The sequence below is a fragment of the Danio aesculapii genome, chromosome 16 (genome assembly GCF_903798145.1).
Source record: "Danio aesculapii chromosome 16, fDanAes4.1, whole genome shotgun sequence".
NCBI classification, from domain to species: Eukaryota; Metazoa; Chordata; class Actinopteri; order Cypriniformes; family Danionidae; genus Danio; species Danio aesculapii.
The window spans coordinates 37874468-37899692 of NC_079450.1; the positions used below are offsets into that span (position 1 = coordinate 37874468).

General features: G+C 34.5%; 2 protein-coding genes across 4 annotated transcripts in view; one reads left to right on the top strand and one right to left on the bottom strand.

Annotated features, from left to right (window-relative positions):
* Window positions 1-466: 466 nt before the first annotated feature.
* dap3 (death associated protein 3) lies at window positions 467-18842 on the bottom strand. The gene is made up of 13 exons (XM_056476206.1): window positions 18680-18842; window positions 18322-18363; window positions 18086-18211; window positions 14134-14235; window positions 13912-14020; window positions 11957-12049; window positions 11741-11871; window positions 9930-10010; window positions 4309-4482; window positions 1748-1807; window positions 1576-1665; window positions 1231-1348; window positions 467-639 (listed from the first exon to the last, which is right to left on the bottom strand). Exons 2-13 carry the CDS (start codon window positions 18358-18360, stop codon window positions 554-556), a joined length of 1209 nt encoding a protein of 402 aa, XP_056332181.1. The 5' UTR covers window positions 18361-18363; window positions 18680-18842; the 3' UTR covers window positions 467-553.
* A 3107-nt stretch (window positions 18843-21949) lies between these two features.
* LOC130243453 (histone-lysine N-methyltransferase ASH1L-like) overlaps window positions 21950-25225 on the top strand; it is a 66392-nt gene continuing 63116 nt past the window's right edge. Inside the window, exon 1 of one of the 3 annotated variants that reach the window (XM_056475629.1) lies at window positions 21950-22436. The gene's annotated coding sequence lies outside the window, so the exon portion shown is untranslated. The remainder of the gene's footprint in view (window positions 22437-25225) is intronic. The other 2 variants (XM_056475628.1, XM_056475627.1) reach the window with 2 other exon arrangements.

Here is a 25225-nt window from a genome sequence, read left to right on the forward strand (position 1 = left end):
TTTACTGGGTGGATGTGGACATTTTTCTTAGAAGCAAAACAAATATTGTATTCAAGTTAGAACATTTTGATATTTGCTTTTATTATGTCAATGCATGCAATAAATTTACCTTTCTATTAATACTTTTTATTATTATGGGAAAGTTACATGTACATAAAAAAATTGACTGGATCAAAGCCAAATTTAGTTTTTTTCTGTCAAAAGACTAAGGACTACTGCACAAGTTTGGAGAACATCGTTAATAAAAAAGCAAAAAGACGTGTAATATTCTTCAGGAAAATAAAATTTCTAATTACTGAATGTTTTTACGTTTACTCTGGCATATATTTTTGTATTTTACTTTCTAATTCTGTGCTTGTTAAAAAATCTGATGTAGTGTAAATAAAATCATTAAACATGGAAAAAAAGACTAATAGGCCTAATAAATATGTGAAAGGAAATATGCTTTCAAGTCTTTTTTTTCAAACATTTTTATTATGAAAAAGCTGCATACTTATGTTTACTGCATTCACATGATATACACAAGCAAGAGAGAGAAAGCAGATGATTTTCACTACAGGAAAGCACACAATCTTTCCAGGATGGATGGATTTCTGTTGCTGAGAAAGATGAGCTCCTTCTTTCCTTCCTCAGACCGACCTGCAAGTAATATATAATGGACTATTAATGATAATAATAATAATAATAATATAGTAATAATTCATCTATCAAATCATGTCAAAATGATATTTTATTAGTAAAACACATACACTATAAACATGGTTTATTCAATTAGAATTTATAAACAGAACTACTACAATTTAGACCAGGGGTGCCCAAACTCGGTCCTGAAGGGCCTGTGTCCAGTATATTTTAGTTTCAACCCCAATCAAACACACCTGAACCAACTAATCAAGCTCTTTCTAAGTATCCAAGAAACTTCAAGGCAGGTCTGTTGAAGGAAGTCACTAAACTATGCAGGACACCAGCCCTCAAGAACCTAGTTTGGGCACCCCCTGATTAAGACCAATATTTTAGACATCAAGGACCCCTAAACATAATTATCCTTGTTTGAAGGACCCCTTACTACAACTGAATGGCCATTAATACATTTTCTTATAAATACAGCTTTCTTTTTCCAGCAGAAGCTACACACCAAAATGACATTTTCTGTTTAATTTGCACCAATAACAATAACTTTAAACTTAATCTAGGTATAAAACTCCAAGCACATTAAATGTACAAACTTACTGTGTGGATGCTGCAGCCAGTTGCGGTCTAAATAGTACAGATAACAGCTCTCAAACTCCTTCTCGTTGTAACCCGACACACAAACTGGCACAAAAGGTTCCATTTGATCAAATCCATCCTGAAAAGCAGAAACAGAGACATGGACAGAAATCAGTGAATAAAAGAACTAAGTAAATCTGTGAATCCCTCTTAATAAATACAAACAAAACATGCAGTAGACAATGTTGGGGGCCTCAAAACCTTTGCAATGCTCTAAAGTCTATTGTTGAAGTACAAAACTAAACAGGGCTCGGTTAACTTTTACTCCGAAAGGCTATGGAAAAAGGCATAATGTGGTTGGCTGACCTCTCCGAGCAGCTCGCTGGGAAGGTAAGCGGAGCGTGGCTTGAACAGAGAGCCGGTCTGAGACAGAGCTGTGAGAATGGCACCTCCTCTCTGATGACAGACAGGAATGTAAAGTCAGATGGCAAACTGAAATCTGTTTTAGCATATCAAGACAGAGAGAGTTTGTTTTTACCCAGTCGGTTTTCATCATCTTCCTTAGATTATGAATAAGGGTCAGTTCCTCTGGCTCACACTGAATGAAACAGAAATAAGACAAAAGGTCAAACACTTGCACTAATGGACCCTTTTCACATTTCTGGGGTTCTCAGCAGCGGAAGTCATCATAGTTGGGTAAACTTAAGAGTGCAGTGAATGGGAGAGTACAACAAATCTTTTTTTTACAATCCTATTTGCTGAAATAATCAAAGAAAAACCCAACAATGGTGTTATCAACACTTTCAGAATAAGGGAAACAAATAGTGTGAGGCTGTTAACAGCTAGAAAAGAGAGTTATTTGTTTTGTTTAAAGATGATTTAATACATACATAAATACATATAAATGTTCGCAGGTTTTCAAAAAGAAAAATCTAAATATTAAAAACCTTAGAGGATTTAAGTTGCTGATGACCCTTAAACACGTCATAACAGCCTTGTGAAAAGGGTCCATACAAACAATTAAGTAATAAGTACAAAATAGCATCAAATGATCATGCAATGTTATGTTATACAGATGTGACATAGGGGTGGGCGATAAATCGAAAATAAAGTGAAATCGACATTCAGAACCTATAATCAATCTAATATTTCCTGGTTAATTTTTTTTCCAATTACTTTCCCTACCACGTTTGTAGTCACATGACCCCGCTCTATTAAGGCTGATTGAAGGTGCGTTCAACATGAAGCATGGCTGCAGCTGGTGATCACCGAGATTAGCTTCGGGGGCTCAAAGTTGCGGCAGTCATGATGACCGATCACATGGCATGATCATTTATTTATTTATTACAATAACAACAAAAGATTTACAGTACAAATAAAACAGAATACAGCCTCTACAAACTAAAGTTCATTTGTAAACAATAAGGGAATTATAAATTAAATTTATAGCCTACATAATAAATAAGGGGAAAAGAGGGGACACATAAAAAGGAAATAAATATCCACAAATAGGCCTATTCAACACAAAACAATAGGAAATATCAGTCTTTAGGCAACTGGATGTTGAATGATATGTCAATACTGTTCCAGTTTTGGTTTTAATTTGCTTTAATTTGCTGGAGTTTACATTTATAGACATAAAACTTTCCAATATATTAGTGTAAAACCCAAATAAACATCTTAAGATGATTAAGCAATGATTAAGATTATTTTGGATAATGAAAGCATTTTTTAAAAAGCACTTTAATAATAAAAATTGAACAAAAGGACAAAATAAATGATTTTTTTTTTTTTTACTTGATTTGTTAAGAAATCTTTACAGGGGTGTCAGCATCAATGATGATAATAATTTTATTACAAGTCTGTAAGACTTATTTGAGTTCAAATTTAGGCCGTTTACTAAAATATATCATTTAAATTGTTTATGGAGCTGAATACATTAGTCTGTATAAAAAAGGCCAAATAAGCCTGTGCAAACAATCGAGTCATTATAAACAAATTATTTAACAAAAGATGATTACTGCAGTAAAATATTAGTAGTCTTTTAAGCATGATGTGTACAAGATAGAGAGGTTAATTTAATTGAAAAAGTTAATTGTTTGTTTTGAAATTTGTGAGACAGAAGTTGTCCAATAATAAACCCGAAACACACGTGGTTGTTGTCATGCGGTGAACTCAGCCATCATCGCAGCTCCTGCAGTCGCTCTTCAGATGCTGCACCAGCTGAATCAGTCATCTGATCTCGGAGCACTGTCGCGGTACTTTGATGCCACCTGTGACAGTCATGTTGCGTCGACGCAGCATCAATCCGAACAAAATTTCGAACCGGTATACACCGCTTTAAGACAGATTTCGATCAGTCTGCGAGTCACTGCATGATGTCGAATGCACCATTATACTTATGCGCCACTTTGCTGCTACATCTGATCTCTGGTCAAGTAGGACGATGGACCCATTTCGTGAGCCTTCTTTTGCACTATGTTGCTGATGATTGGAAGCTGCACCAGAGATGCCTTAAGACGGCATATTTTCTATTACAATAAAATTATTATTATCATTAAAATATTTGTTTACAGAAGATGCAAGAAATGCACTGTTTAAACTATTATTTACAGGATATACAAGAGTTATGTTACTTAGAAAAGATACTGCTTACTATACTTTTAATATTAAAATACACTGAAAATAATATTTTTTTTTCCAGAAGTGCAGGTTATTTACTTTCAGGTTTATTTATTTGGTTTTAGGCAAAGTGTGTTTTAATTTCAGTAGTTCGACGTTTGGTGTTCAATAACTAATCATAGATAGTAGATAGTGTGTGTTTCCTTCAATTATTTTAAAATCAAGTAATGCACCCTTCATCACGAAATCTCTCACTTGTAATATGTGAGCAGAATTACTGTACAAAACCTGTCAGTGAACTATGAGGGCTAAATAAATAAATAAATAAATAAATAAATAAATAAATAAATCTTTTATTAATCGTAATCGAGTTAAAATGTTCAATTAATCAAGATTTTGATTTTAGGCCAAAATCATCCAGCCCTAATGTGACACAGCAAAATGATTAGCCCTCCTGTGAAATTTACACCAACATACCATAGTTCTGTCTTCCTTTTTAAGAGTTGTGTTGCCCCAAAGAGCATTTACTCCATCCACAGCCACGGCCAGTTTAAAGACCTCCTCGCCCTCTGTGGCGGCCCCTGCCTGAAGCCTCAGCTCTCGCAGCACTGCACCAACCACATCACTGCTGCTCTTCATGCGGTTCACACCCTGTTCAATCATACATTCAAATTCATTTATTAATCCTGATTCTGCTCTAATGCTATGACCTTTTTCATACCCCAATATTATAAATAAAAGAAATCCTGTGCATATTTATATATATTTTTTTTAAAAAGACACACAAGGGCAGCACAGTGGCTCAGTGGTAAGCACTGTCGCCTCACAGCAGGAAGGTGAATGATTTGAGTCGCAGCTAGGCCAGCTGTAATTTCTGTGTGCTCTCCACGTGTTGGTGTGGGTTTCCTTCGGGTGCTCTGGTTTCCCCCACAGCCCAATGCGTTACAGGTGAATTGGGTAAACAAAACTGGCCTTAGTGCATGAGTGCCCGTGTATGGAACAAAATCAATGCCAAAAGTATTGAATTAAAAAGCTTGTTGAATAGCACAAACTGAAAAAAATAATACACCGTATTAACAAGTTCTTGCATTTTAATGACTTGAATTGCAGGGTTTGTATTTTTAGGTCCTGAAATTTAACATAGCTGTTTATTTAAGCTGTGAATAGTTCAACTAAAAATATTTCAAACATGTTTTCGTACTTATAAATTCAATAATTCATTTTCAATTTCCAGAATTCACTTACAAAATATTCAATACCCTTTAAAAATACGATGTATAATATTCAAAAGGTAATTTTCAGTTCATTTTATTTCAGTTCAAATATTCGCTTCCATAAATTCAGTGGCTCAAATTCGACTGTTAAAATTCAACATTACATCCGGGAACTGCAGGAAAAGCAATAGATTGCAGATTGAAGATCGCCAGCTGCTTTTCCACCAGCAGGTGGAGATGGAATAATTTAAGATTTTTTACCCAGTAAATAGACGAGAAAAAAGCTAATAAAGGCACAAAAGTAGCATTTAATATTAATATCAGTGTCTTGGACATTATAAGTAATAAAATGAGTATGAGTAAAATAAGTAAATGATCTTTTGGTCATTTATATTTGCCCTTATGTAACAGAAGCCAGTTGGTGATCGCGTAAACCTCACTCCTCGGATTCAGCGACAGATGTTGTTCTGCAATATTTAGCCGGTTGTTGCTAGATCGGATACTTTGCAGCCGGAAGTTAATGACAATTATTTCTATTATTTATAAAATTTCCTATTTATTGTATTTTATTAACGTCTACCTCCACCCCAACCCTAAACCCAACCATCACAGTACCGTAAAAACAGTTGTTGTACAGAGTATTATTTATGTTATCTGTTAAATTTCCCAATAAATTGTATTTTTTAACTACTCCCACCCCAACCCTAAACCCAACCATCACAGTACTGTAAAAATATTAATTATTGTTACACAGTTTCATTAAAAAATGCTGCTTTATTAATGTGCATATCGCACTTCCGGCTGGCAACATATCTGATCTAGACTTTACTATCTTTAATCTCCTCACAGCATTTGTCTCCCATACCGGTATCGCCAGCTCGCGCCCTGCTCGGACCAGTGGCGTTACATGCACATTAGAGATGCGCGGATGGGCTTTTATTTTATCCGCAACCGCATCACAAAACTCATCATCCGTCCGCCATCCATCCGCACCAATATTTCTGACCAATTTTTAAAACCGCACCCGCCCGCCATCTGCTGATTGGGCTCTTTATTTTAATGGCTTATTCATTTTTATTATTAAATGAATGTTTCTTTATTGATTATTAGAGAATAGAGAATGACTTTAATGTAGACATGTAGTTAATCCAAACGTGCAAGCCAAATCCAGCATTAATTGACGACGCTTTGAAGTGACGGCAAACGATACGAGGACGTGTCTTTGGTCCTCGAGTCATTTCCTTGCGTCCTTCCCTCTCATCCCAGAGGGGTGGAGCTAAGACACGAGGAAAGAAAGCAAGGAAAGGAAACGAGGATGCACAAATAAGAAATGAGAAGCACCCTATAAAGCTCTCAGAATATCCAACACGAATATCAGCAGTGAACTCCGTCTCCGATCGGCGCACAGGGACAAAAATAAATAGTCTAAATAAAACGCACTGTACTGTACATTTTTTTTATAGTAGCCTAATAGAAAACGCATTTTGACAAATCATTTCAACATGCTGCTATTTAGCCTACTACTAAATGCCTATTTCACTTTATTTTTTAGCAAATAGATAGAATAATAAGTCATTTACATTATAGCCTAATAATGTTCACATTTGTAGTTGTCCATAGCAACCCAAAAAACTTATCTGCTTGTCTTGCACATCTAATTAATGGGCACAGTTTTTCGACTATTTTTTAATTTATTTTTTATTTATTTTTTTGCTGTGGAAGTTATTGAGCTTGTAGAAATCGGAAACAACACCAATTCTGCGACACAGATGAACCTCTATTGATATCTCTATCAGACAATGCCTATTTTATATGCCAAAAGAAACAACAGGCAGTAAAAAATATTAAAATACATATCTTAATGTAGGCATAGGCTATAGTCGCATGCTTTGGCAAACATTTGAAAAAAAAAAAAATAAATAAAAACGTCATATCGTAGTTAAGCCTTGCTCAGTCACCCCCACAATTAGAAATTCAATTAACAAATATATATATATATATATACCATCCCTCTTTGAGCGAACATGAAGTCTGACCAGGCTAAATTGCCTGTATGACAAGTCTATGCCCCAATAACCCATGAACTTAGGATCATTCCCACAAACTTGAAGCATAATGAAATACTATGCTTGGGACAAAGAAATTCTGGCAAAATAACCTTATATATATATATATATTTTTTTTTTTTTTTTTTTTCGTTCATAATATAAAAATAAAGGCGTGCAGTAAGCCTAGGCTACTACATAACAATAAAAACAATTAATCTGGACAAACTAAAGGCACCATGGCAGAACCCCAAAAATTAGAAAAATGAAAGGCAGGCAGAGTGTTAAAAAGAAATACTAATTTAGAACCACGGATGACTTATTCAAGCGCAGTAGCCTAAATAAATGTTATAAAATAATAAGAATAATAACAATATAATATACAATATAATAACAATAATAATTGGTCAGATCATATTTAACAATTTATACATATTTTTTTTTTATTTGATTGGTACAACCGCCCACCACCCGTTGTTGTTGTTATTATTATTGTTATTATATTGTATATTATATTGTTATTATTCTTATTATTTTATAACATTTATTTAGGCTACTGCGCTTGAATAAGTCATCCGTGGTTCTAAATTAGTATTTCTTTTTAACACTCTGCCTGCCTTTCATTTTTCTAATTTTTGGGGTTCTGCCATGGTGCCTTTAGTTTGTCCAGATTAATTGTTTTTATTGTTATGTAGTAGCCTAAGCTTACTGCACGCCTTTATTTTTATATTATGAACGAAAAAAAAAAAAAAAAAAAAAATATATATATATATATATATATATTTTTTTTTTTTTTTTTTTTTTTTAAACTTTATTATTTAAAATGATTGGCGACCTCTAAAATATTGACTAAGCCGAAGGAGAATGAATGAATTGATGAATGAATGAAATATTTGGCGTTTTTTTTATACCTGTGCGGCTTGTACGCGGCAAACGCAAAGGAGTGGCCGCGAGCTCTGGTGGCCGGTCAGAGCCAGCACCGCACGTCAAATACTGGTTGAGAGATGCTGGATGGCTGCCAATATTTGATGGGAACACCTCTGAAGTTTCAGATGATATCTGGGCCTGTGCATAGTTATGAACGTGAAAAGTGAAAGTCGTGACATTTGGCCAAGCATGATAACACAAGAGTGTTTCCATTATAACACAAGCGAGATCCATTATACACACTTAGCGAGAATCACGCGACTGTCACCACCCCCACTTAGCTAATTTCCGCGACCGTCACATCCCTACCACTTAGCGTAAATGAGCACCTGCCCATTTAAGAGTCAGTGAATGGCACTGCAGAAGAACGTCTGTCGCTGAATCCGAGGAGTGAGGTTTACGCGATCACCAACTGGCTTCTGTTACATAAGGGCAAATATAAATGACCAAAAGATCATTTACTTATTTTACTCATACTCATTTTATTACTTATAATGTCCAAGACACTGATATTAATATTAAATGCTACTTTTGTGCCTTTATTAGCTTTTTTCTCGTCTATTTACTGGGTAAAAAATCTTAAATTATTCCATCTCCACCTGCTGGTGGAAAAGCAGCTGGCGATCTTCAATCTGCAATCTATTGCTTTTCCTGCAGTTCCCGGATGTAATGTTGAATTTTAACAGTCGAATTTGAGCCACTGAATTTATGGAAGCGAATATTTGAACTGAAATAAAATGAACTGAAAATTACCTTTTGAATATTATACATCGTATTTTTAAAGGGTATTGAATATTTTGTAAGTGAATCCTGGAAATTGAAAATGAATTATTGAATTTATAAGTACGAAAACATGTTTGAAATATTTTTAGTTGAACTATTCACAGCTTAAATAAACAGCTATGTTAAATTTCAGGACCTAAAAATACAAACCCTGCAATTCAAGTCATTAAAATGCAAGAACTTGTTAATACGGTGTATTATTTTTTTCAGTTTGTGCTATTCAACAAGCTTTTTAATTCAATACTTTTGGCATTGATTTTGTTCCATACATGTGTGAATGTAAGAGTGTATGTGCGTTTCCCAGAACTGGGTTGCGGCTGGAAGTAAAACATATGTTGGAATAGTTGGCGGTTCATTCCACTGTGGCGACGCCTAACAAATAAGGGACTAAGCCGAAGGAAAAGGAATGAAAAGACACAAATATGAGATTGTATGTATGTATTATCAACTTTATTTTGTGCATGACTGCACATTCATAAAACTGACATTCATCCAACCTAAGGTCCAGTGATTGTCCATTTTCATGAATCTTGATTTATTTAAATGGTGCCCTTGTTTTACTGGTTGAGTTGGAGTAAATGGTGCTGATAATAGAAAGTTGCATTGGACTATTCTGTGATATTTTTGCCTTAAAAACAATAACAACAAAAAAGCATACTGCTTTTTTTATAATAATTTTTTTAGGGAGGTTTCACCTTTAATTGGAAAGGACAGTGAAGGTTACAGAGAGGACAAGTATTGGGAGCAGAGAGACGGGAAGGGTCGGCAAAGGACCTCGAGCCGGGAATCGAACTCGGGCCGTGAGCACCATGATGCTATATGTCAGCGCACTTAACTACTAGGCTAATGGTGCCGACAAAAAAAATACATACTGCTTTTAATTATTCACTGCCACTATATAGATGCATTTTAGTTCCCCTTTTGTGGTTAAAAAAAGAATGAAGAGCACATGTTATTGGAACAACACCAGAGTGATTTAATAATGGCTGAATTTGTATTACTTTATTTATCCTTCCAAAAAAAAAACAAAAAAAAAAAAAACAATGTGACAATTAAAACTGAATTAATAAACAGAGATTATCAGGATGTGGTCTAAAAATTTGAAATGATGATCATGAATAAATCTCACCTGATCAACAAGCTCGCCTAAAGGCCGGCCCTCTTCAGTACTTTCTCTCTTTGTCCACACATATCGCCGTGTTGTCTTTATCTGTCATTAGATCAGATCAAAACAACAAACTTATGAAAAAAATAACATCTTCACAAACTACAATGGTACATTTAAAGAAAATCCATAAAAAATAAGAAAATATTATAAACAAATGTGTTTTATGTATTTGTATTTTAAAATGATTCAAAATAAATAATATTACTATGCTAAACTAAAATAACTATAATAAAATAGAAAAATTACATTACAGCATTTACATTAAAACAAATATATAAAAAACATTAACTGTTGTCTTTTGCATTTAAAACTTTGTGTACGATGCTGTCAATGAATGACCAGTACTGTAGTCCAGCATTTTATGTGTTGATATCAAGTACTTGCAAAGGCTTGTAGATTAATTATTATATGACAAAATCTAATTTTGTTAGTTTAACACAGGATTTCTGCATATATCATAATGTCAAATTTCAGACTTTTTAAGACCATGAAGTATTAAATTTAAGACCTATATCACAATATCAAAAACACGCATTCACATAAAGAGAAAATGCAAAATCACAAAATTAGTGGTAAAATAAATGTATTCAAATTGAACAGTACCAAAGTTACAGGTTAGATGATTACAGTATAGGTTAGATGGACCATTGAACTACAGAAAAAACAAACAAACAAACATCTTAAGGCTGATTTATACTTTCGCCTGGCGATGCATCGCACACCTCATGAAACGGATGAGGTTTTTATACTTGACGCGTTCGCCATTGAGATATTATTTTCAAATGAAAGGGGGGGTGGTCAAAAGAAACAGACAGTAAAATCAGACGGATAAACAGAGAAGTAGAAAGTTTCCAGAACTAGGTCATATCATTAAAATCACTGAAGATTTTTAAACTAATTGTTTTTTTATTATTTTATAAATTATTATAATGATTTTAAGGATTTTTATAACCATTCAAGATTTTTTAAATCAAACTTTGATGCATCACTTGCTTTTGTTCATATCTCGGACAGTTCTACCTATTAAAGTTAAATATTAATGGCAACAGAACATGGGTTACTCTACAATTATATATTTTTTATGGCATGAATAAAAGCAAAAAAAGAACACTTACTAAAAATACTGACTTTTTTATTTTTATTTTGCCCACTCAACAATTCACACATTACTGTCTGGCTAGTTTCTGTCCTCTACTTATGAGCTAAAAAGGCAATAAGGGTCCAAGATTCCCGACCATTATCACCAATAAAGCCTTGAAATTGGGCATCAGTATATTGTAAACTGATAGGTTCCACTTATCGAAGACATAATTTGTTACTAAATTTTAGTTTGTAACTTGTAAATTGTAACTCAAAAAATTCTGTGAGCTCCGCCAGCCGAAATCATGTCGCGCGCACCCAAAGCGAACATCCGCAAACACAGCGATGAGGCACATTTCAATAACAGAAAGCTGATTGGCTATTGCATGTTGGTCTCATTTGTAGTTGTAATATCATAAATTACATTTTAACTAGTGAAATAAAGAACTACAACACCAAGCAACAACAACAAAAAAGAATTTAAATGAGCATTAGATGTAGCGTTACATAGACATCGGAAAAATAAGACCTGTGCAAATATATTTAAGACCTAGAACACTTTAAGACTTTAAGGCCTAAAATTTCAATTTTTAAATGTTAGACTTTTTAAGACCCCACAGAAACCCTGTTAACCAAACCATACAATTATTTATTCATGAGCCCTATTGTACGACGAGCACATGGACTTTTACCTTGGATAAAAAGTGTTCGTTGGTGATTTTGAAGCTCTTCAGCCACTGGGTAGCCTGCACTGGCTGGTCGAAGCGTGAGGGATTGTAGGTAGAAGGCAGCATCTCTTTACAGTTCTTAACCCACAGATGAGCTACAAACAGAACATCATTACACCATCAGAACCTAAACATCACTTCATGCTGTGTTTTGGCTGACTGATGATAAGTGCTGCTCACCATCAGGAACATGCAGGATCAACCAGCCCTGAGTGTAGCAGTAATGCAGAGTGTGACACAGAGAAAGGGACTTCCCTGAGCCCGTCTCTCCATCTAAAGCACACCGTCAAGGATTGTGTGGAATATTAGGCAACATTTACAAGACACCAATCTAGCCATCAATCAAAACGTTCTTCCAACATTTTTTCCAAGTTATACATGTGCCGTACAGTAGATGGCGCTGTCAACATTTTAGTAAAGAAGTAGTGGTGGGCAGAGCGAGGCTTTGTGAAACAGTAAAACAGTCGAAGCAAATGTGTCAAAGCTTCAAAACATTTCGAAACCCATCTCTACAGTGATACATAGTCGTAATTTTTTATGTATTGCTCTGGAACAGCTTCAGCAAAGAAAAAGTCAGCAAATTGAGGAATTATACCCCACGTGGTTGAGGTTTCAAGTGATTTAGTGGAGCGGTGAGAGTTCCTTACTAGCATGCAGAGATAATAGGATCGAATCCAGGGTGATGCAGCTATAGATCAATGTTAATTTTGACAGCTAATTTTTATTTGGTTTTAGTCTTTGTCTTTTGACTAAAATTCCATTTTAGTTTTAGTCTTCTGAAACATTTTTGTTTTAGTCTAGTTTTAGTCGACTAAATCTACTCCACTCTTATGATGATGTAATCGCATCCAGCATCTATTGTGGATCAGTTACTTTTCAAACGTGTGTGTGCGCCTCATGCGTCACACACCAAGATTCATTCTGATTGGATATACGTCCCCCAATCACATTCTCGTCTCATTTTTATTAGTCTACGAAAATGTCAGTAAATTTTTATTATAGTTTTATTCATCATCACTTAATCTTTATTTAGTTTTCGTCAGTAGAAACTTGTTCGTCACAAAAATTATGACGAAAATTTTTTGTCAACAAAATTTACACTGCTATAGATGTTAGTTTTTAAATGCTTTGTTCGTGTAATGCTTTTTGATTTAACATTGGTCTGACATCCGAATGAACACTTTATGAATAAATATGTCTTGTTTTGGTCATAAAAAAATTGACATTGTTAAAATACATCAAGTCACAATTTCTGAGTATTTGTACGGGATTCTAAAATCTGACATGTGCAGCACAGTTACTCTGTGCACATGCACGGTCCAATACGCTACATGAGATAGTGTTTTTTTTTCCCGACACTGTCAACCAAACACAGATTCATCAGGTCTCGAAACGCTTCTGATATGAGTCATGACTGATGTTTTGAATCGCTTTAGTCACGTGGCCTGGATCATGCTTCTGTGCAGTGTTTCGAAACACTTGCGCTCCAGAATCTCGACAGTGTGTCGAAACATGAGTTTCGTGGCAGCCATCATAGGGATAATTGACAATTAGCTCTTTGTGGGCAGTTGTTTATGAGTTTGTGGGCTTGTTCTCCCAGAGGCCTACTGCACTAAAACAAGATACCAAAACCTAAAAATCCGTGGCCTGTACCTTAAAGCCAGATTAGCTGGCTAGCCAATTAAGTTTCAGTTTTGTTTGCACCAAATTTACAGTAGGTACCATGAAAGTAGCTCAGCTCAGCGAGTGATTAAAGTCAAGCTGCCTTCATGTTACCTCAAACGATGCTGAAACTACATATTGTGCAGCCCTAGAATAAATACTTAAATTCATAATTATAATTCAAATAATATACATCAATTATTAGCAACAAAACACAATTATGACAATTCTGAATTTTTAAAACATGCTAGCAGATTGGGAGTGGCTTTGTTGCATCAGATATAAGTTATTTAGTCACAGTCATTTTCAAATGTATGTGTTTTCAGTCCCCAAAAATAACATTGTTGTGTAAAAGTATAAAAAGTTGTACATTTTTGGCTGAAAATGTTGTAAATGACCCCATTTGTGTGGAAAAATATGACACAAAGTGAAACTGCTCAATGAATTTGGGAGTTTTGTGTTTTTAAGGATACAGAGTATATAACGTAGAGGAGGTTTGCTGTAATCAGCTTTTTTAAGATATGAGATGAGCTCCAGCGCTGCTGGCCTGACCATCACACAGCCTTCATTAAACGTTCTAACCTGAAACAAGGGCAAAAGCATACATCAGTGGCCTTAATTAATAACTTAAAACAAATTTTCAATGGTTTGTATTATATCTTTACTAAAGTGCAGACATTTAAATGTTCCCAAACCTGCATCTGAAAGCGTGGGGGGAGTCCATGAGGGAACAGTTTCTGAATGTGAGTCGGGGGAAGCGTGTAATACTGCCCACTGTGTGTTTCTGAATGGCATGTCTGAGAAAGAAAACATAAAAGAAAAAGCGTTGGAGAAAAAGATGGAAGCTCACAATGTCACGATTTCCATAACGTATTTTCCATGAGCAAGTCATGAAATTATTTATATATATAATATAAAAAGTTTGGGGTCCGTTTTTTTCATGTTTTTTTTTAAGAAAATTATTCTGTTAATCAAGGCAGCATTTGTTAAATAAAAAATGGCAAAGTTGTTAAATACTTAATTATTTATTACTTATTGTATGTAGTTTCAAATGAAATGATTACTCCAGTCATTATTGCTTTTATTACCATTACCATTAATAATAATAAGATTAACAATAATAATAATAATAGTAATAATTAATATTAGAGTAATTTCTGAAGGATCATGTGACTCTGAAGACTGGAGTAATAAAGTTGAAAATTCCTTATTAAAATCACTGGAATAAATTATTAAATTAAATGATAAACTACTTTTGAACAGTTATTTTATAGTGCAAGAACACTTCACAATTTTACAATTTGTACTGTATTTTTGATTAAATAAATGCAGCCTTGCTTATGGAGAAGCTTATTTTAAAACATTTAAAAATCTTACTGACCCCAAACTTTTGACCCATCGTGTATTTTTATTTATTATTTTTTTGATTGGCTTCAGAAAAAAACACTGTTGTCCAATGACTTGCCTAATTAACATACTGTAACTTGCCAGTTAACATAATTAACCTAGTTAAGCCTTTACATTGCACATTAAGCTGAATACTAGTAAGGCGAAATAAATTAGTTATTAAAAATTTTGTAAAGCTTTAAATAGTCTAGCTCCTGTTTACCTAACCAACCTTCTGTCTCGTTACAATCCAACCCGCTGTTTAAGATCTCAAAACTCAGGGCTTCTGGTAGTACCTAGAATAGCAAAGTCAAGTAAAGGAGGTCGAGCCTTTTCATTTATGGCTCCTAAACTCTGGAATAGCCTTCCTGATAATGTCCGAGGCTTAGACACTTTCGCAGTTCTACACTAGATTAAAGACCTATCTTTTTAGTAAAGCATACACTCAGTGCATCACACAACGGTATGATGCATGAATGTGCTCCACGCAGTTTTTGCATCTCGTTTATATACACTATGAGCTATGCTAATTATTCTCTATTTCCACCTGGGAATACTCATCCCGAGGCCCCCAGAGACTATGCAGCACCACTGATGCGATTCAAGACCAGCGACGAGATGATCCCAAGGTTCCCATAATCCTGCACCAGGCCATATCCTGAGCAGCTGCTGTGGTGGTCATGTTGAGAGCATGAGACTGATTCCTGTGAGACTCCAGGGACAGACAAGTCTCGATGACGTCCAGCTTCTACAGCGCCTTGACTGCAGCTCTGCACAAGACGTTTGGCCAGTGGAGAAATGGTCGTGCCCAACTAAGCCTGGTTTCTCTCGAGGTTTTTTAATTCTTCATTTTTGCCAATTGGTGAAGTTTTTTCCTCACCGCTGTCGCCACTGGCTTGCATGGTTCGGGACTTAACTCAAAGTTAAGCTGCGCATTGATGGATTTGCTCTTCAGTGTTTGGACTTTCAGTAGTGAATATTAAACCACACTGAACTGAGCCAAACTGAACTGAACTTAAACACTGAAAACTGAACTACACTGTTTCAATTTACTATAATCTTCTATGTGAAGCTACTTTGGCACAATCTACATTGTAAAAGCGCTATACAAATTAAGGTGAATTGAATGGAAAATTACTCATTAAAGTTATCATATGTAAAATAATTAAATAAAATGTTCTCTCCATTACACATAAATAATTGGGTAATATTTGAATCAATAATGAATATTTCACAGAAGAGCTAATAATTCTGTCCTCGACTACATGTGGTTGCCTTTTATTTCTTTCCCAAATTCATATTTTTCAATTTATTGTTTAATTAAACTATCAATGGCTCAATTTGTTTAAACAATACAATTAAATCAATTACTTTTATACCTTTTTACCAGTGAATAATATATATTTTAGCAATAATAGGGCTCTATGAAACAAGTTCATTTTCATCAACATCTATTTCCCCGAAAAAATGTATACTCATACATGCATTTTAAATTTGCTAGATCCAAAGTATTAATTTAATTACATTTTAAAAGCATAAATAACCAGTTGTTGGATGAATTGCTTTGATCAAATTTTTAATAATTTAAAAAGACATTCATAAACATTTTAGCATTTACATTTAGGGGCTCTATGAACACCTTTTTATTTTTTCTTCCCAAAGTATTTCTTTCTTTTTAATGTTTTCTGGATAATTAAAAAAAAAGCGGTGTAAGCAATTGATTTCACAAAAGCAGTTAATAAATCCTAATAATAATAATAATAATAATAATAATAATAATAATAATAATAATAGTGTGCTAGGAAATGTATATATTTTTTTCTCAGAAATCCTATAATGTTAAAAATAAATTTGTATTAAATGATAAAACAAAAGATCAAAACTGGGGGAAATTATAAAACTTTCTTTTATTTTTTTAATAGATTAAATGAGCAAAATGTACCCCAATGTATCGTCCAGGTGTCACAGATGTAAAACCTATTCAGGATCAATCATGCATGTTTTTTGGGGATGCAAAAAGCTTAAGATTTTTCTGGAAAGCAGTACAAGACTTTACAGCCAAAGCTTTGCAAACTCCATTGGACAACACACTAACATTATACCTCTTTGGTACAGAACTGAACAAGACACTTGATCCTACTTCTATAAAGAGACTAAGCATAATTTCCTATCTAGCAAAAAAATGCATTCTGCTCAACTGGACCCAACAAAGGCCTCCAACATTTGAGCTTTTCATACAACTCTTGAATGAAAAAATGCTCTTAGAACAATATACAGTTGAAGTCAGAATTATTAGCCCCCCTATTTATTTTTTTCCCCAATTTCTGTTCAACAGAGCGCAGATTTTATCAACACATTTCTAAACATAATAGTTTTAATGGTTCATAAAAATATTAAAATTGATTTCATTCTAGCTGAAATAAAACGAATAAGACTTTCTCCAGAAGAAAAAATATTATCAGACATACTGTGAAAATTTCCTTGCTCTGTTAAACATCATTTGGGAAATATTTGAAAAAGACAAACAAATTTAAAGGGGGGCTAATAATTCTGACTTCAATTGTATATACTACTTAAGAAACAAAGGGGAGGTCTTTCAACAAATATGGATGCCTCTAATGAACCTCTGACTCCTCAGATGTATTTTTAAAAGTGTTTAAATTTACTCAAATCTCAGTAGAATTTTTTATGATTTTTGTATTCTTTTTTATTTATTTATTTTCATGACTGATGTGCTGCTATACTTTTGTCCACTGATATCCTTGTTTTTTTTCCTTTTTTGTTTTTGTTTGTATGTTCATTAAAACCAATAAACAAATAATTAAAAAACAGATTTAAAAAAATAAAATATGAACAAATCCTCTCATCTTCCCAACAACATTAAGTTTAAATAAAACACAGTGGGAATAAATGTTTTTAAAATATAATATAAAATAAAGATTACATCAAATGTATTATTATTATTTTGAGAAGCAAAATAATAACTAACCCAACATTGGCTCACTGACTGATCATCTATTATTTTTAAATTTCACATTTGCAGATTTTCAAACCACTTGCAATGCTAGCGGTGCATGTAAATGATCAATGTATACTCCTTTTCCACAAAACCTGCACTAAGATAGCGGTGCAGACTTTTCACAAAACCACAGAACACTTTTGTATTCCTGCCCTTGGACAGCTGATTTATATATCTGAGTCTTCAATATTATTTTAAAGCTGCTGAATAATGTCTAATGTTTTTTGGGGAGGGGGGCATACCGGATCCTGCTCTGATGTTCTGAAGACTGACAGCAGATTTGGCTCAACTGATGGTGTTTCTGCAGCAACCGCCTCCAGCTCCTGGCCACTGCTCTGGATGCTGAGACACCTGAACTTCTGCGTTACCTGAAAATGACAATAGAACAATATGAGTGATATTCCATGATACATATTCTTAAGTAATGATAAGTAAAAGTAATGATCAGAAATGAATACATTAGGTTTATGACACTTACTGCTGGTCGCAATCGCAAAGACAGTTTGTGCAGATTCATTTTCTGAAAATAAATAAATAAATGTATACATTTAAATAATTTGTATTTTTAGCCTGAGATGTTGACCAGGTTGACAACTATGTTCACAATAAAACGATATCCTTAGTCAGTTTACGTACGTGTTTTCTTATGGGCAGTGATAATTTGTTGAAACTAAATGAATTGAATTTCTATGCTATGTTAAACTCAATCAGAAGTGTCCAGGATCTTCGTGACATTCACCTTGCTAGAGATGTGGTTGCCGAGAGAGCATGAACTGCATGAGGCATAATGTGGCTTCAGTATAAAGCATAAAATGACGCAAAATACTGTAACTTACCTCTAGACACAATTCGTCATATGATTGGAAAACTACGTGTCGCTCAAGCGCTTCATGTAAATCGATAACCTCCAAATGCTGGTTTATGTGAACGGTCGATCTGTCACGGGCTACGGCCGATGGAGGTCGCCATGTCTGTTTCAACAGACGTCGGAAATTACGTCATAACGTCAACGACGAAGACGACGTATGACCAAGAGGTCAAGGTTTGTCTGGTAAGCGTCAGATATGTCAGAATTATGAATAATCAGATATGAAATATGTATCAAATTGACACATTATTATATCCACTATTTTCATGACCCAAATAGGCTGCTAAATTGACGTTAGTTGATAACAACCGTTATGTTAACGTTAGCATTAAGTTATGTCCTTCAAATGTAGCCGTACGCAAGACATCCCTTTTTGCATGTTTTATGTCCCAGGAGTTGATTTATATTAAATATTTCAAGTCTTTCCTGTTTTATATGGATGGTCACATTAAAACATGTTTGTACTGTATTTTATTAAGTTTAACTACTTTTTGTGTCCTGTCCCAAACTTATTAAAATGTTAAAAACATTGGTTTTTTTAAAACTTCTATAATGATATATTTATGCACAACGTTGCACAAAGTCATTAAATAAATTAAAAAGGCATTTAATCAATCATAACAATTTTTTATTCTTTTTATTTGTTTCCAATCCCAACGTATTTTATTTATTTATTTTGGTTTATTTGATTCATTTTAGTTTTTCTAGGCTAAATGTTTTCAAAAAAAGAGAATCTGATCAATTATTTCCCCAAAAGCAGTTCTTAAATTATTTGTGAAACAAATAGATGAAATGAAACCTTGTGATTTCTAAAAAGGCTTCAGTCCAAAGAATGAGTGTATATGGATGTTTCCCAGAGATGGGCTGCAGCTGGAAGAGCATCCGCTGCATAAAACATGTGCAGGATAAGTTGGCGATTCTTTCCGCTCTGGCGACCCTGGATTAATAAAGGGACTAAGCTGAAAAGAAAATGAATATATATATATATATATATATATATATATATATATATATATATATATATATATATATATATGAAGATACTCTAAAAATGGCCCAACATTGGCTCACCACTTGCCAATCATTAAAAGACACATTTGCAGATTGTGTTAGTGTATTCTACTTGGTAAAGGTGTATTTACTTATTTATACTATTTTTAAGTATGCATCCTAATCAAGTTTTATTTGTGCTATAGATGTATTTTATGTGATATATTTTTACAGCAGGTGGCGACACATGATTGTCTTTAAGGCTAGTCGGATTCAGTTGTTGGCTGCATCTGATGTTCTGCGATTTATAGTTGGCAAAAAACAGCATGTGACAAAAGAAGTTTGTTTTAATGTGCAGTTCTCATGTAACAGTAGGCAACATAGTACCTAGATAACCTTTTAATTCTAGTGAGATTCAGAAGTGAGCATGCAACGAGCACTTTACTATCCCATGAGGCTACAGGGTTTGTGTTGCCAGTGAAGCAAAACATCTGATGTTGATGTAGGTCATGGTAATAATGTCAATATGGAGAACAATATGTAGTACATTCAGATGACATTTACACCACATTCAGTTATTACATATTCTGCCTTTAAAATGCTGTGTTTTAGTGGTTACATGGTACATACTGTAGAATATGCTATTTTACAGCCATTGTTTCAGGACTTTAGCTTATTTGTTTGAAAACACTGATTCCCTTATTCAGTGATAATAAATAATGTGAAAGTAAATCCTTTTTTTGAAAGATTTCAAAATTTGACCTATTTAGTAAGTCTGAAAGAGATACTTTTATATAATGAATTCTCTGATTTTCTGTCCATTTCAGAATTTTACTTTAGTTTAGTAATCTAGCTATGAATTAACCATCAATCTATTGACAGTTTTACTTTGCTCTAATTAAATGTCATTTCAAGTGGAAAAAAGTATAATATTAATTTAGATTTTGTTATTATTAGCAAAATGTCATAGTTTTCAGAGCAGCTGTAGTTTTTGATTTAATCTTCAAATCCATTCAATTTTTAAAAAGTATTATTACTTCAAAAGAAAAAGCTCAAAAAGATAGAGATTTAAAGAAATTGAATTGATTTCATATATGTTTGAGATGATGACTGTTAATTTTAATTTAACCAAAGAAATCATTGTTTAATTTAACCAAAGGGGGGAAATAATTCACAAAAGCATGACTGTAGTGTAAATATAGCACCCCTGTAGATTATCTAGCCATATTATGAGGTCTAAAACTGACCCAACATAAATTATGGATAGCCTGCTTTAACCCTTTAAAATTTTTGAATTGCATTTCTTAACTCCTAATGTCTCTAGTTAACACACTCTATGTTTTTTTCAACACAACCCATAATTTCTATAATATCAACCTCTACCAAATGGTTGATATGTCGGTTTATGGTAAAAGTACCGGAATTATTACTTATATTATCAAAAATCTGAAAATATAAAGTGTAAGACCAATTTATTTAAAAACATAATCAAAATAAAACAGTTTACCTTTATTTTTTGAAGTTTGCCATAAAAAAATTCAGATTCTCATTTATTGTTTTCCTGTTTTTTATAGTACAACCAAAATCAAGTGTAGTAGTGCAACAGGATTATGTTTGTTTGATTTTTTTGTAAACCAACAATGCTGTGTGTGCAAACCATTATTTAAAACAGTCTAAATATAGTCAACCATTTGGTAGAGCAAGCAGTTGAAGAGTTAATAAAGTGTACATTTTTAAATCATTGTAATTGTTCTGTGTTCCATAAAAGAGATAGCTGGTGTGGTACACACATTACATAACATAAAGTTTCTGTTAGTTTCAGTTTAGTTAGTAGAAATAGGCTTACTGTGCTATGTTTGCACCACCACCTATAGGTCACTCGCTGTAAGTGCACAGTTGCTGCCGATTAGTTTTATGTTCCATGTTGTAATAACGTAGTAGTGCAAGTAAAGGAGGAATAATTAAAATGGTGTTGGCAACAGACCGCGTAAGTTATTTAAAACCAGACGTATTGGAACACGTTTTCGAGGTGATGGCTAAAAATGTAGGCTTATTTTATTGCAATAAATAAAATATCAAATATTAGAAAATACCAAAAAAGCCTAATTAACATCACAATTAATTATTAAATATTTTAATCGAACGACGCGGGCTGGCCCACAATTCAATTACATCATTGCTCATCATTTCAAAGTCGGCCATCTCGGGTTAGATTATTCAGGATCATATTCTAACACACACACACATAGACGCTAGATTGTATTGATTATCATTGCTTTGATCCGCTCTTCTTTGATAGTATCGACAAAACAGCATCCGCTAGAGTGATAAACGCGCGCGTCTGTTTACATTTCTCCTTTCTCCTGTTATTGGTGGTTAAATTTAGCTCAAGTTGCAGGCATCAGCTCAGTAACCGAACATATATACAGCATGGTCATTCCTCTCCTCCGTCTCCCCTCATCGGTGAACTTGGGTTGTGGCTATCTGGGTACACAATGTACGACCATGCTTTTGATGTAAAACAACTGCGCAAGAGACGGATAGAAACAGGGGGGCGAAGAGAAGAAGAAGGGGGGACGTGAGTATCGTGTGGTGTTGCACAATGTTCATCTTCATGGGTCCTTCGCTTCGCGCAATGGACACGCAACATCCCTCCATTTATCGTTTCAGCTCGTTGCGCACACTTGTAAATTAGCTGCTCCTTTCCTTGCGATACGACCTCTTTGCAGCTTCGGGTAAGTCATGTTTTTCATTCCGTCAAGCTGTGGTTGATGTTGTTTTCTCAAATCTCCGACGAGTTTTACGGCACAGTGTAGCCTACTGCTCCCGTTGCTTAATAAAAATGTAATTTGAAACGGGACGTTCATCTGTTAGGCCCTCGCGCGTGAAAACGCAACGACACTTTTTATCGTAAACATAACGCGCGCGCGCAGGATTGCTTATGGATATTAATGCGTTCAGATAATACGCTATCTGATAAACAGCTCAAACAGATGGATTACAGAGCTCATTCGCGTTCTTCCTGTCCTATTTCGCCACTTTCCCGACAACTTTATATCAATTCTGCTCTCGCGCTGTAAATAAAACAGGATCGTATTGACATTTCTGTTTTCTTTTCTGTCAAAACTATCTGTAGCGAGTGGAGCAGTAACTTATAACATCGCACGTCCCATCAATCAAGTCGTATCCACACTGCATTGACATGCTGTGCTTGTCTGCTCGAGCCGCGAGCCAACTAAGACATTGTGATAGATTCCTAATGAAGCCTTCATATTTCTGTCTCTTTATCATATAATGCTCTTGTTTTACTCCTATTTTGGGAGCACCCAAAAATAGGTCACGGAGGAGCCTGTACTGAACCAGCTTTATCCTTTTGTATTTCATATTTGGCAGATGGATTTGCAGGGCAAATCACGGTCAATTCTCAGAGTTTGCCCAAGCACGGAGCCCTTAAATCTTGTCAGGGAGAAAGCTTTTGTCGAATGAAGGGCAGTGTTCGGTGATGTCATCTTGCTTTGCACTTCACATTACTGTATGATACTTTCAAACTGGAATTTTCAACTTGACAAGTGAATAAGGGTTTAACAAGTCTGCCTGACTGACAAGTATGGGACAATAACATGGGTTTTCAAGGTATACAGTGGTTTGGAAAATTCAAGGTTTTAAAACCGCCAAAAATTTCTGCTATACTGTTCCCAAGGTATGTGTAAATGATGTGTTTTTTTATGACAACAGTTTCCCAGCAGAAAAGATATCCAAAGATGCTGTTTTAAATTGTGAAGAAATCAGTGTTTCTGAACTAATGAAAAAAGCAGAAGTCAACAATTCATTTAAATTATTTAGCCTGACACGTTTACTGTTCCAGAATATTTTAAATGTTTATCAAAATAAAACAAGCTTTAGATTTTACCCAGACATTTTAAAAAGAATATATTTTATATCAGTGAACACAATACCATCAGTGGTGTATTCCTAAAAAAAAAAGGTGGTGTACTATTACCCACCCAACCCATGCTGTTTTATAATTTTACCTGAACGTTTCAGCAAGACATCATTCAGTTAACTTTGAAAAACCCACTAAATTTTCTCACAGCTGCTGGGGTTGTCAGGGGGCGGTGAATGACTCAAAATATAAACAAAATGCACCAATTGCAACAAATTAGGATGAAAGCTAAACAAAATTTGGTATACAGTTAAAGGGGAAGTCTAATCAGCAAAACAAGTGAGTATACCGAGGGTATACGCAATTATTGATCCTCAGAAGTCGTAATACCCAAACAGCTAGTGGAAAAAAGTAGGCATACTGAGTATACGTGCGTATAGCCCCGACTACACCCCTGAATACCATGAAATTTGTATCCAAATTTATCATACCGTCAGAATCTTATACCGGCCCATGCCTGCTGACAATGACTGGTGTGAATCTGTGTATTGTTTCAAAAAGGACAGAAGACCCCATTGAGTTAAACAGTATCAGAGTGTAAAGAAATAACACGTACGCAACTTAAACATAGTGAAACCTAATAACTTCCTGGAGACTTATTGTACTCGACACCAAAGTTGAATTGAGAATGTGACAGGTAAAAATGGAGACTGTAAAAAAAAAAAAAACTGGGAAAATGAGAGATGGAAAGGGAAAATGCTAACAAAGTTAGAAAAACAAGCGACTTTTGTTTGTCAAGTTTCACTTGTGTGCGAAGACTGTATCAGAAACAGCAGATTTTTAAGTAAGAGCATATGGTTTTGATTTACAGGGTAACAGTGACTTATTTAACCACTCAGTGTGGTCTGCTTTGAAAATGCCTTTGAGATGGAGTGTAAAAGAGAGAGCAAATTATGTATCGAAAAGAAAAATGATGAACAAACCAGCAGAAAGTAAATCAAACGTAGATGAGGCAAAAGGCTGAGGATGGCGGGGAAAGGAAACCTGCTGATAGAGGGAACGTTGAGGGACTACAAGAAAATGAATAATTATGGTAAATGTTGAAAAGTAGGCTTATGTCCCAGGGAGAGAAAGACCCTCAAACGTCCTTCTCACTTTGCTTCTGAACTGTGCCACTAATAGCCACAGAGCTCCCTCTTCTTTTCTCTCTCACCACACACACACACACACACATCATTGTACTTTGCTCTCTCTCCTCTCCTCGGGCCATTTTTCTTTTCAAGCGTTCCACTGGGATTGTTTTCTTAGCACCGAATCCTAAAGGAGGAGCTGAGGAGATTGCACTCAGCAAGTGAAACGCTGCTGGATTTTGTCTTCTTAATAATAATTAGCAAATACTGAAAAAAACTTCCTTGAGTGTTTCTTTTACTCGCTAGAAATGGAATACAAAGACCACAATATACTCACACAGTAAACCTTTTTATTTCATTTAGTGGTAAAAGTAAGCTTAAAATGAGCTGCAGAGTTAGAAAACATTTCTATGCTAACGGTAAAAAAATCAACAGTTAAGACAACATCTGATTATACACACTACTGGTCAAAAGTTTGGCAGACATATTATTTTGTAAGTCTTAAAAAGAA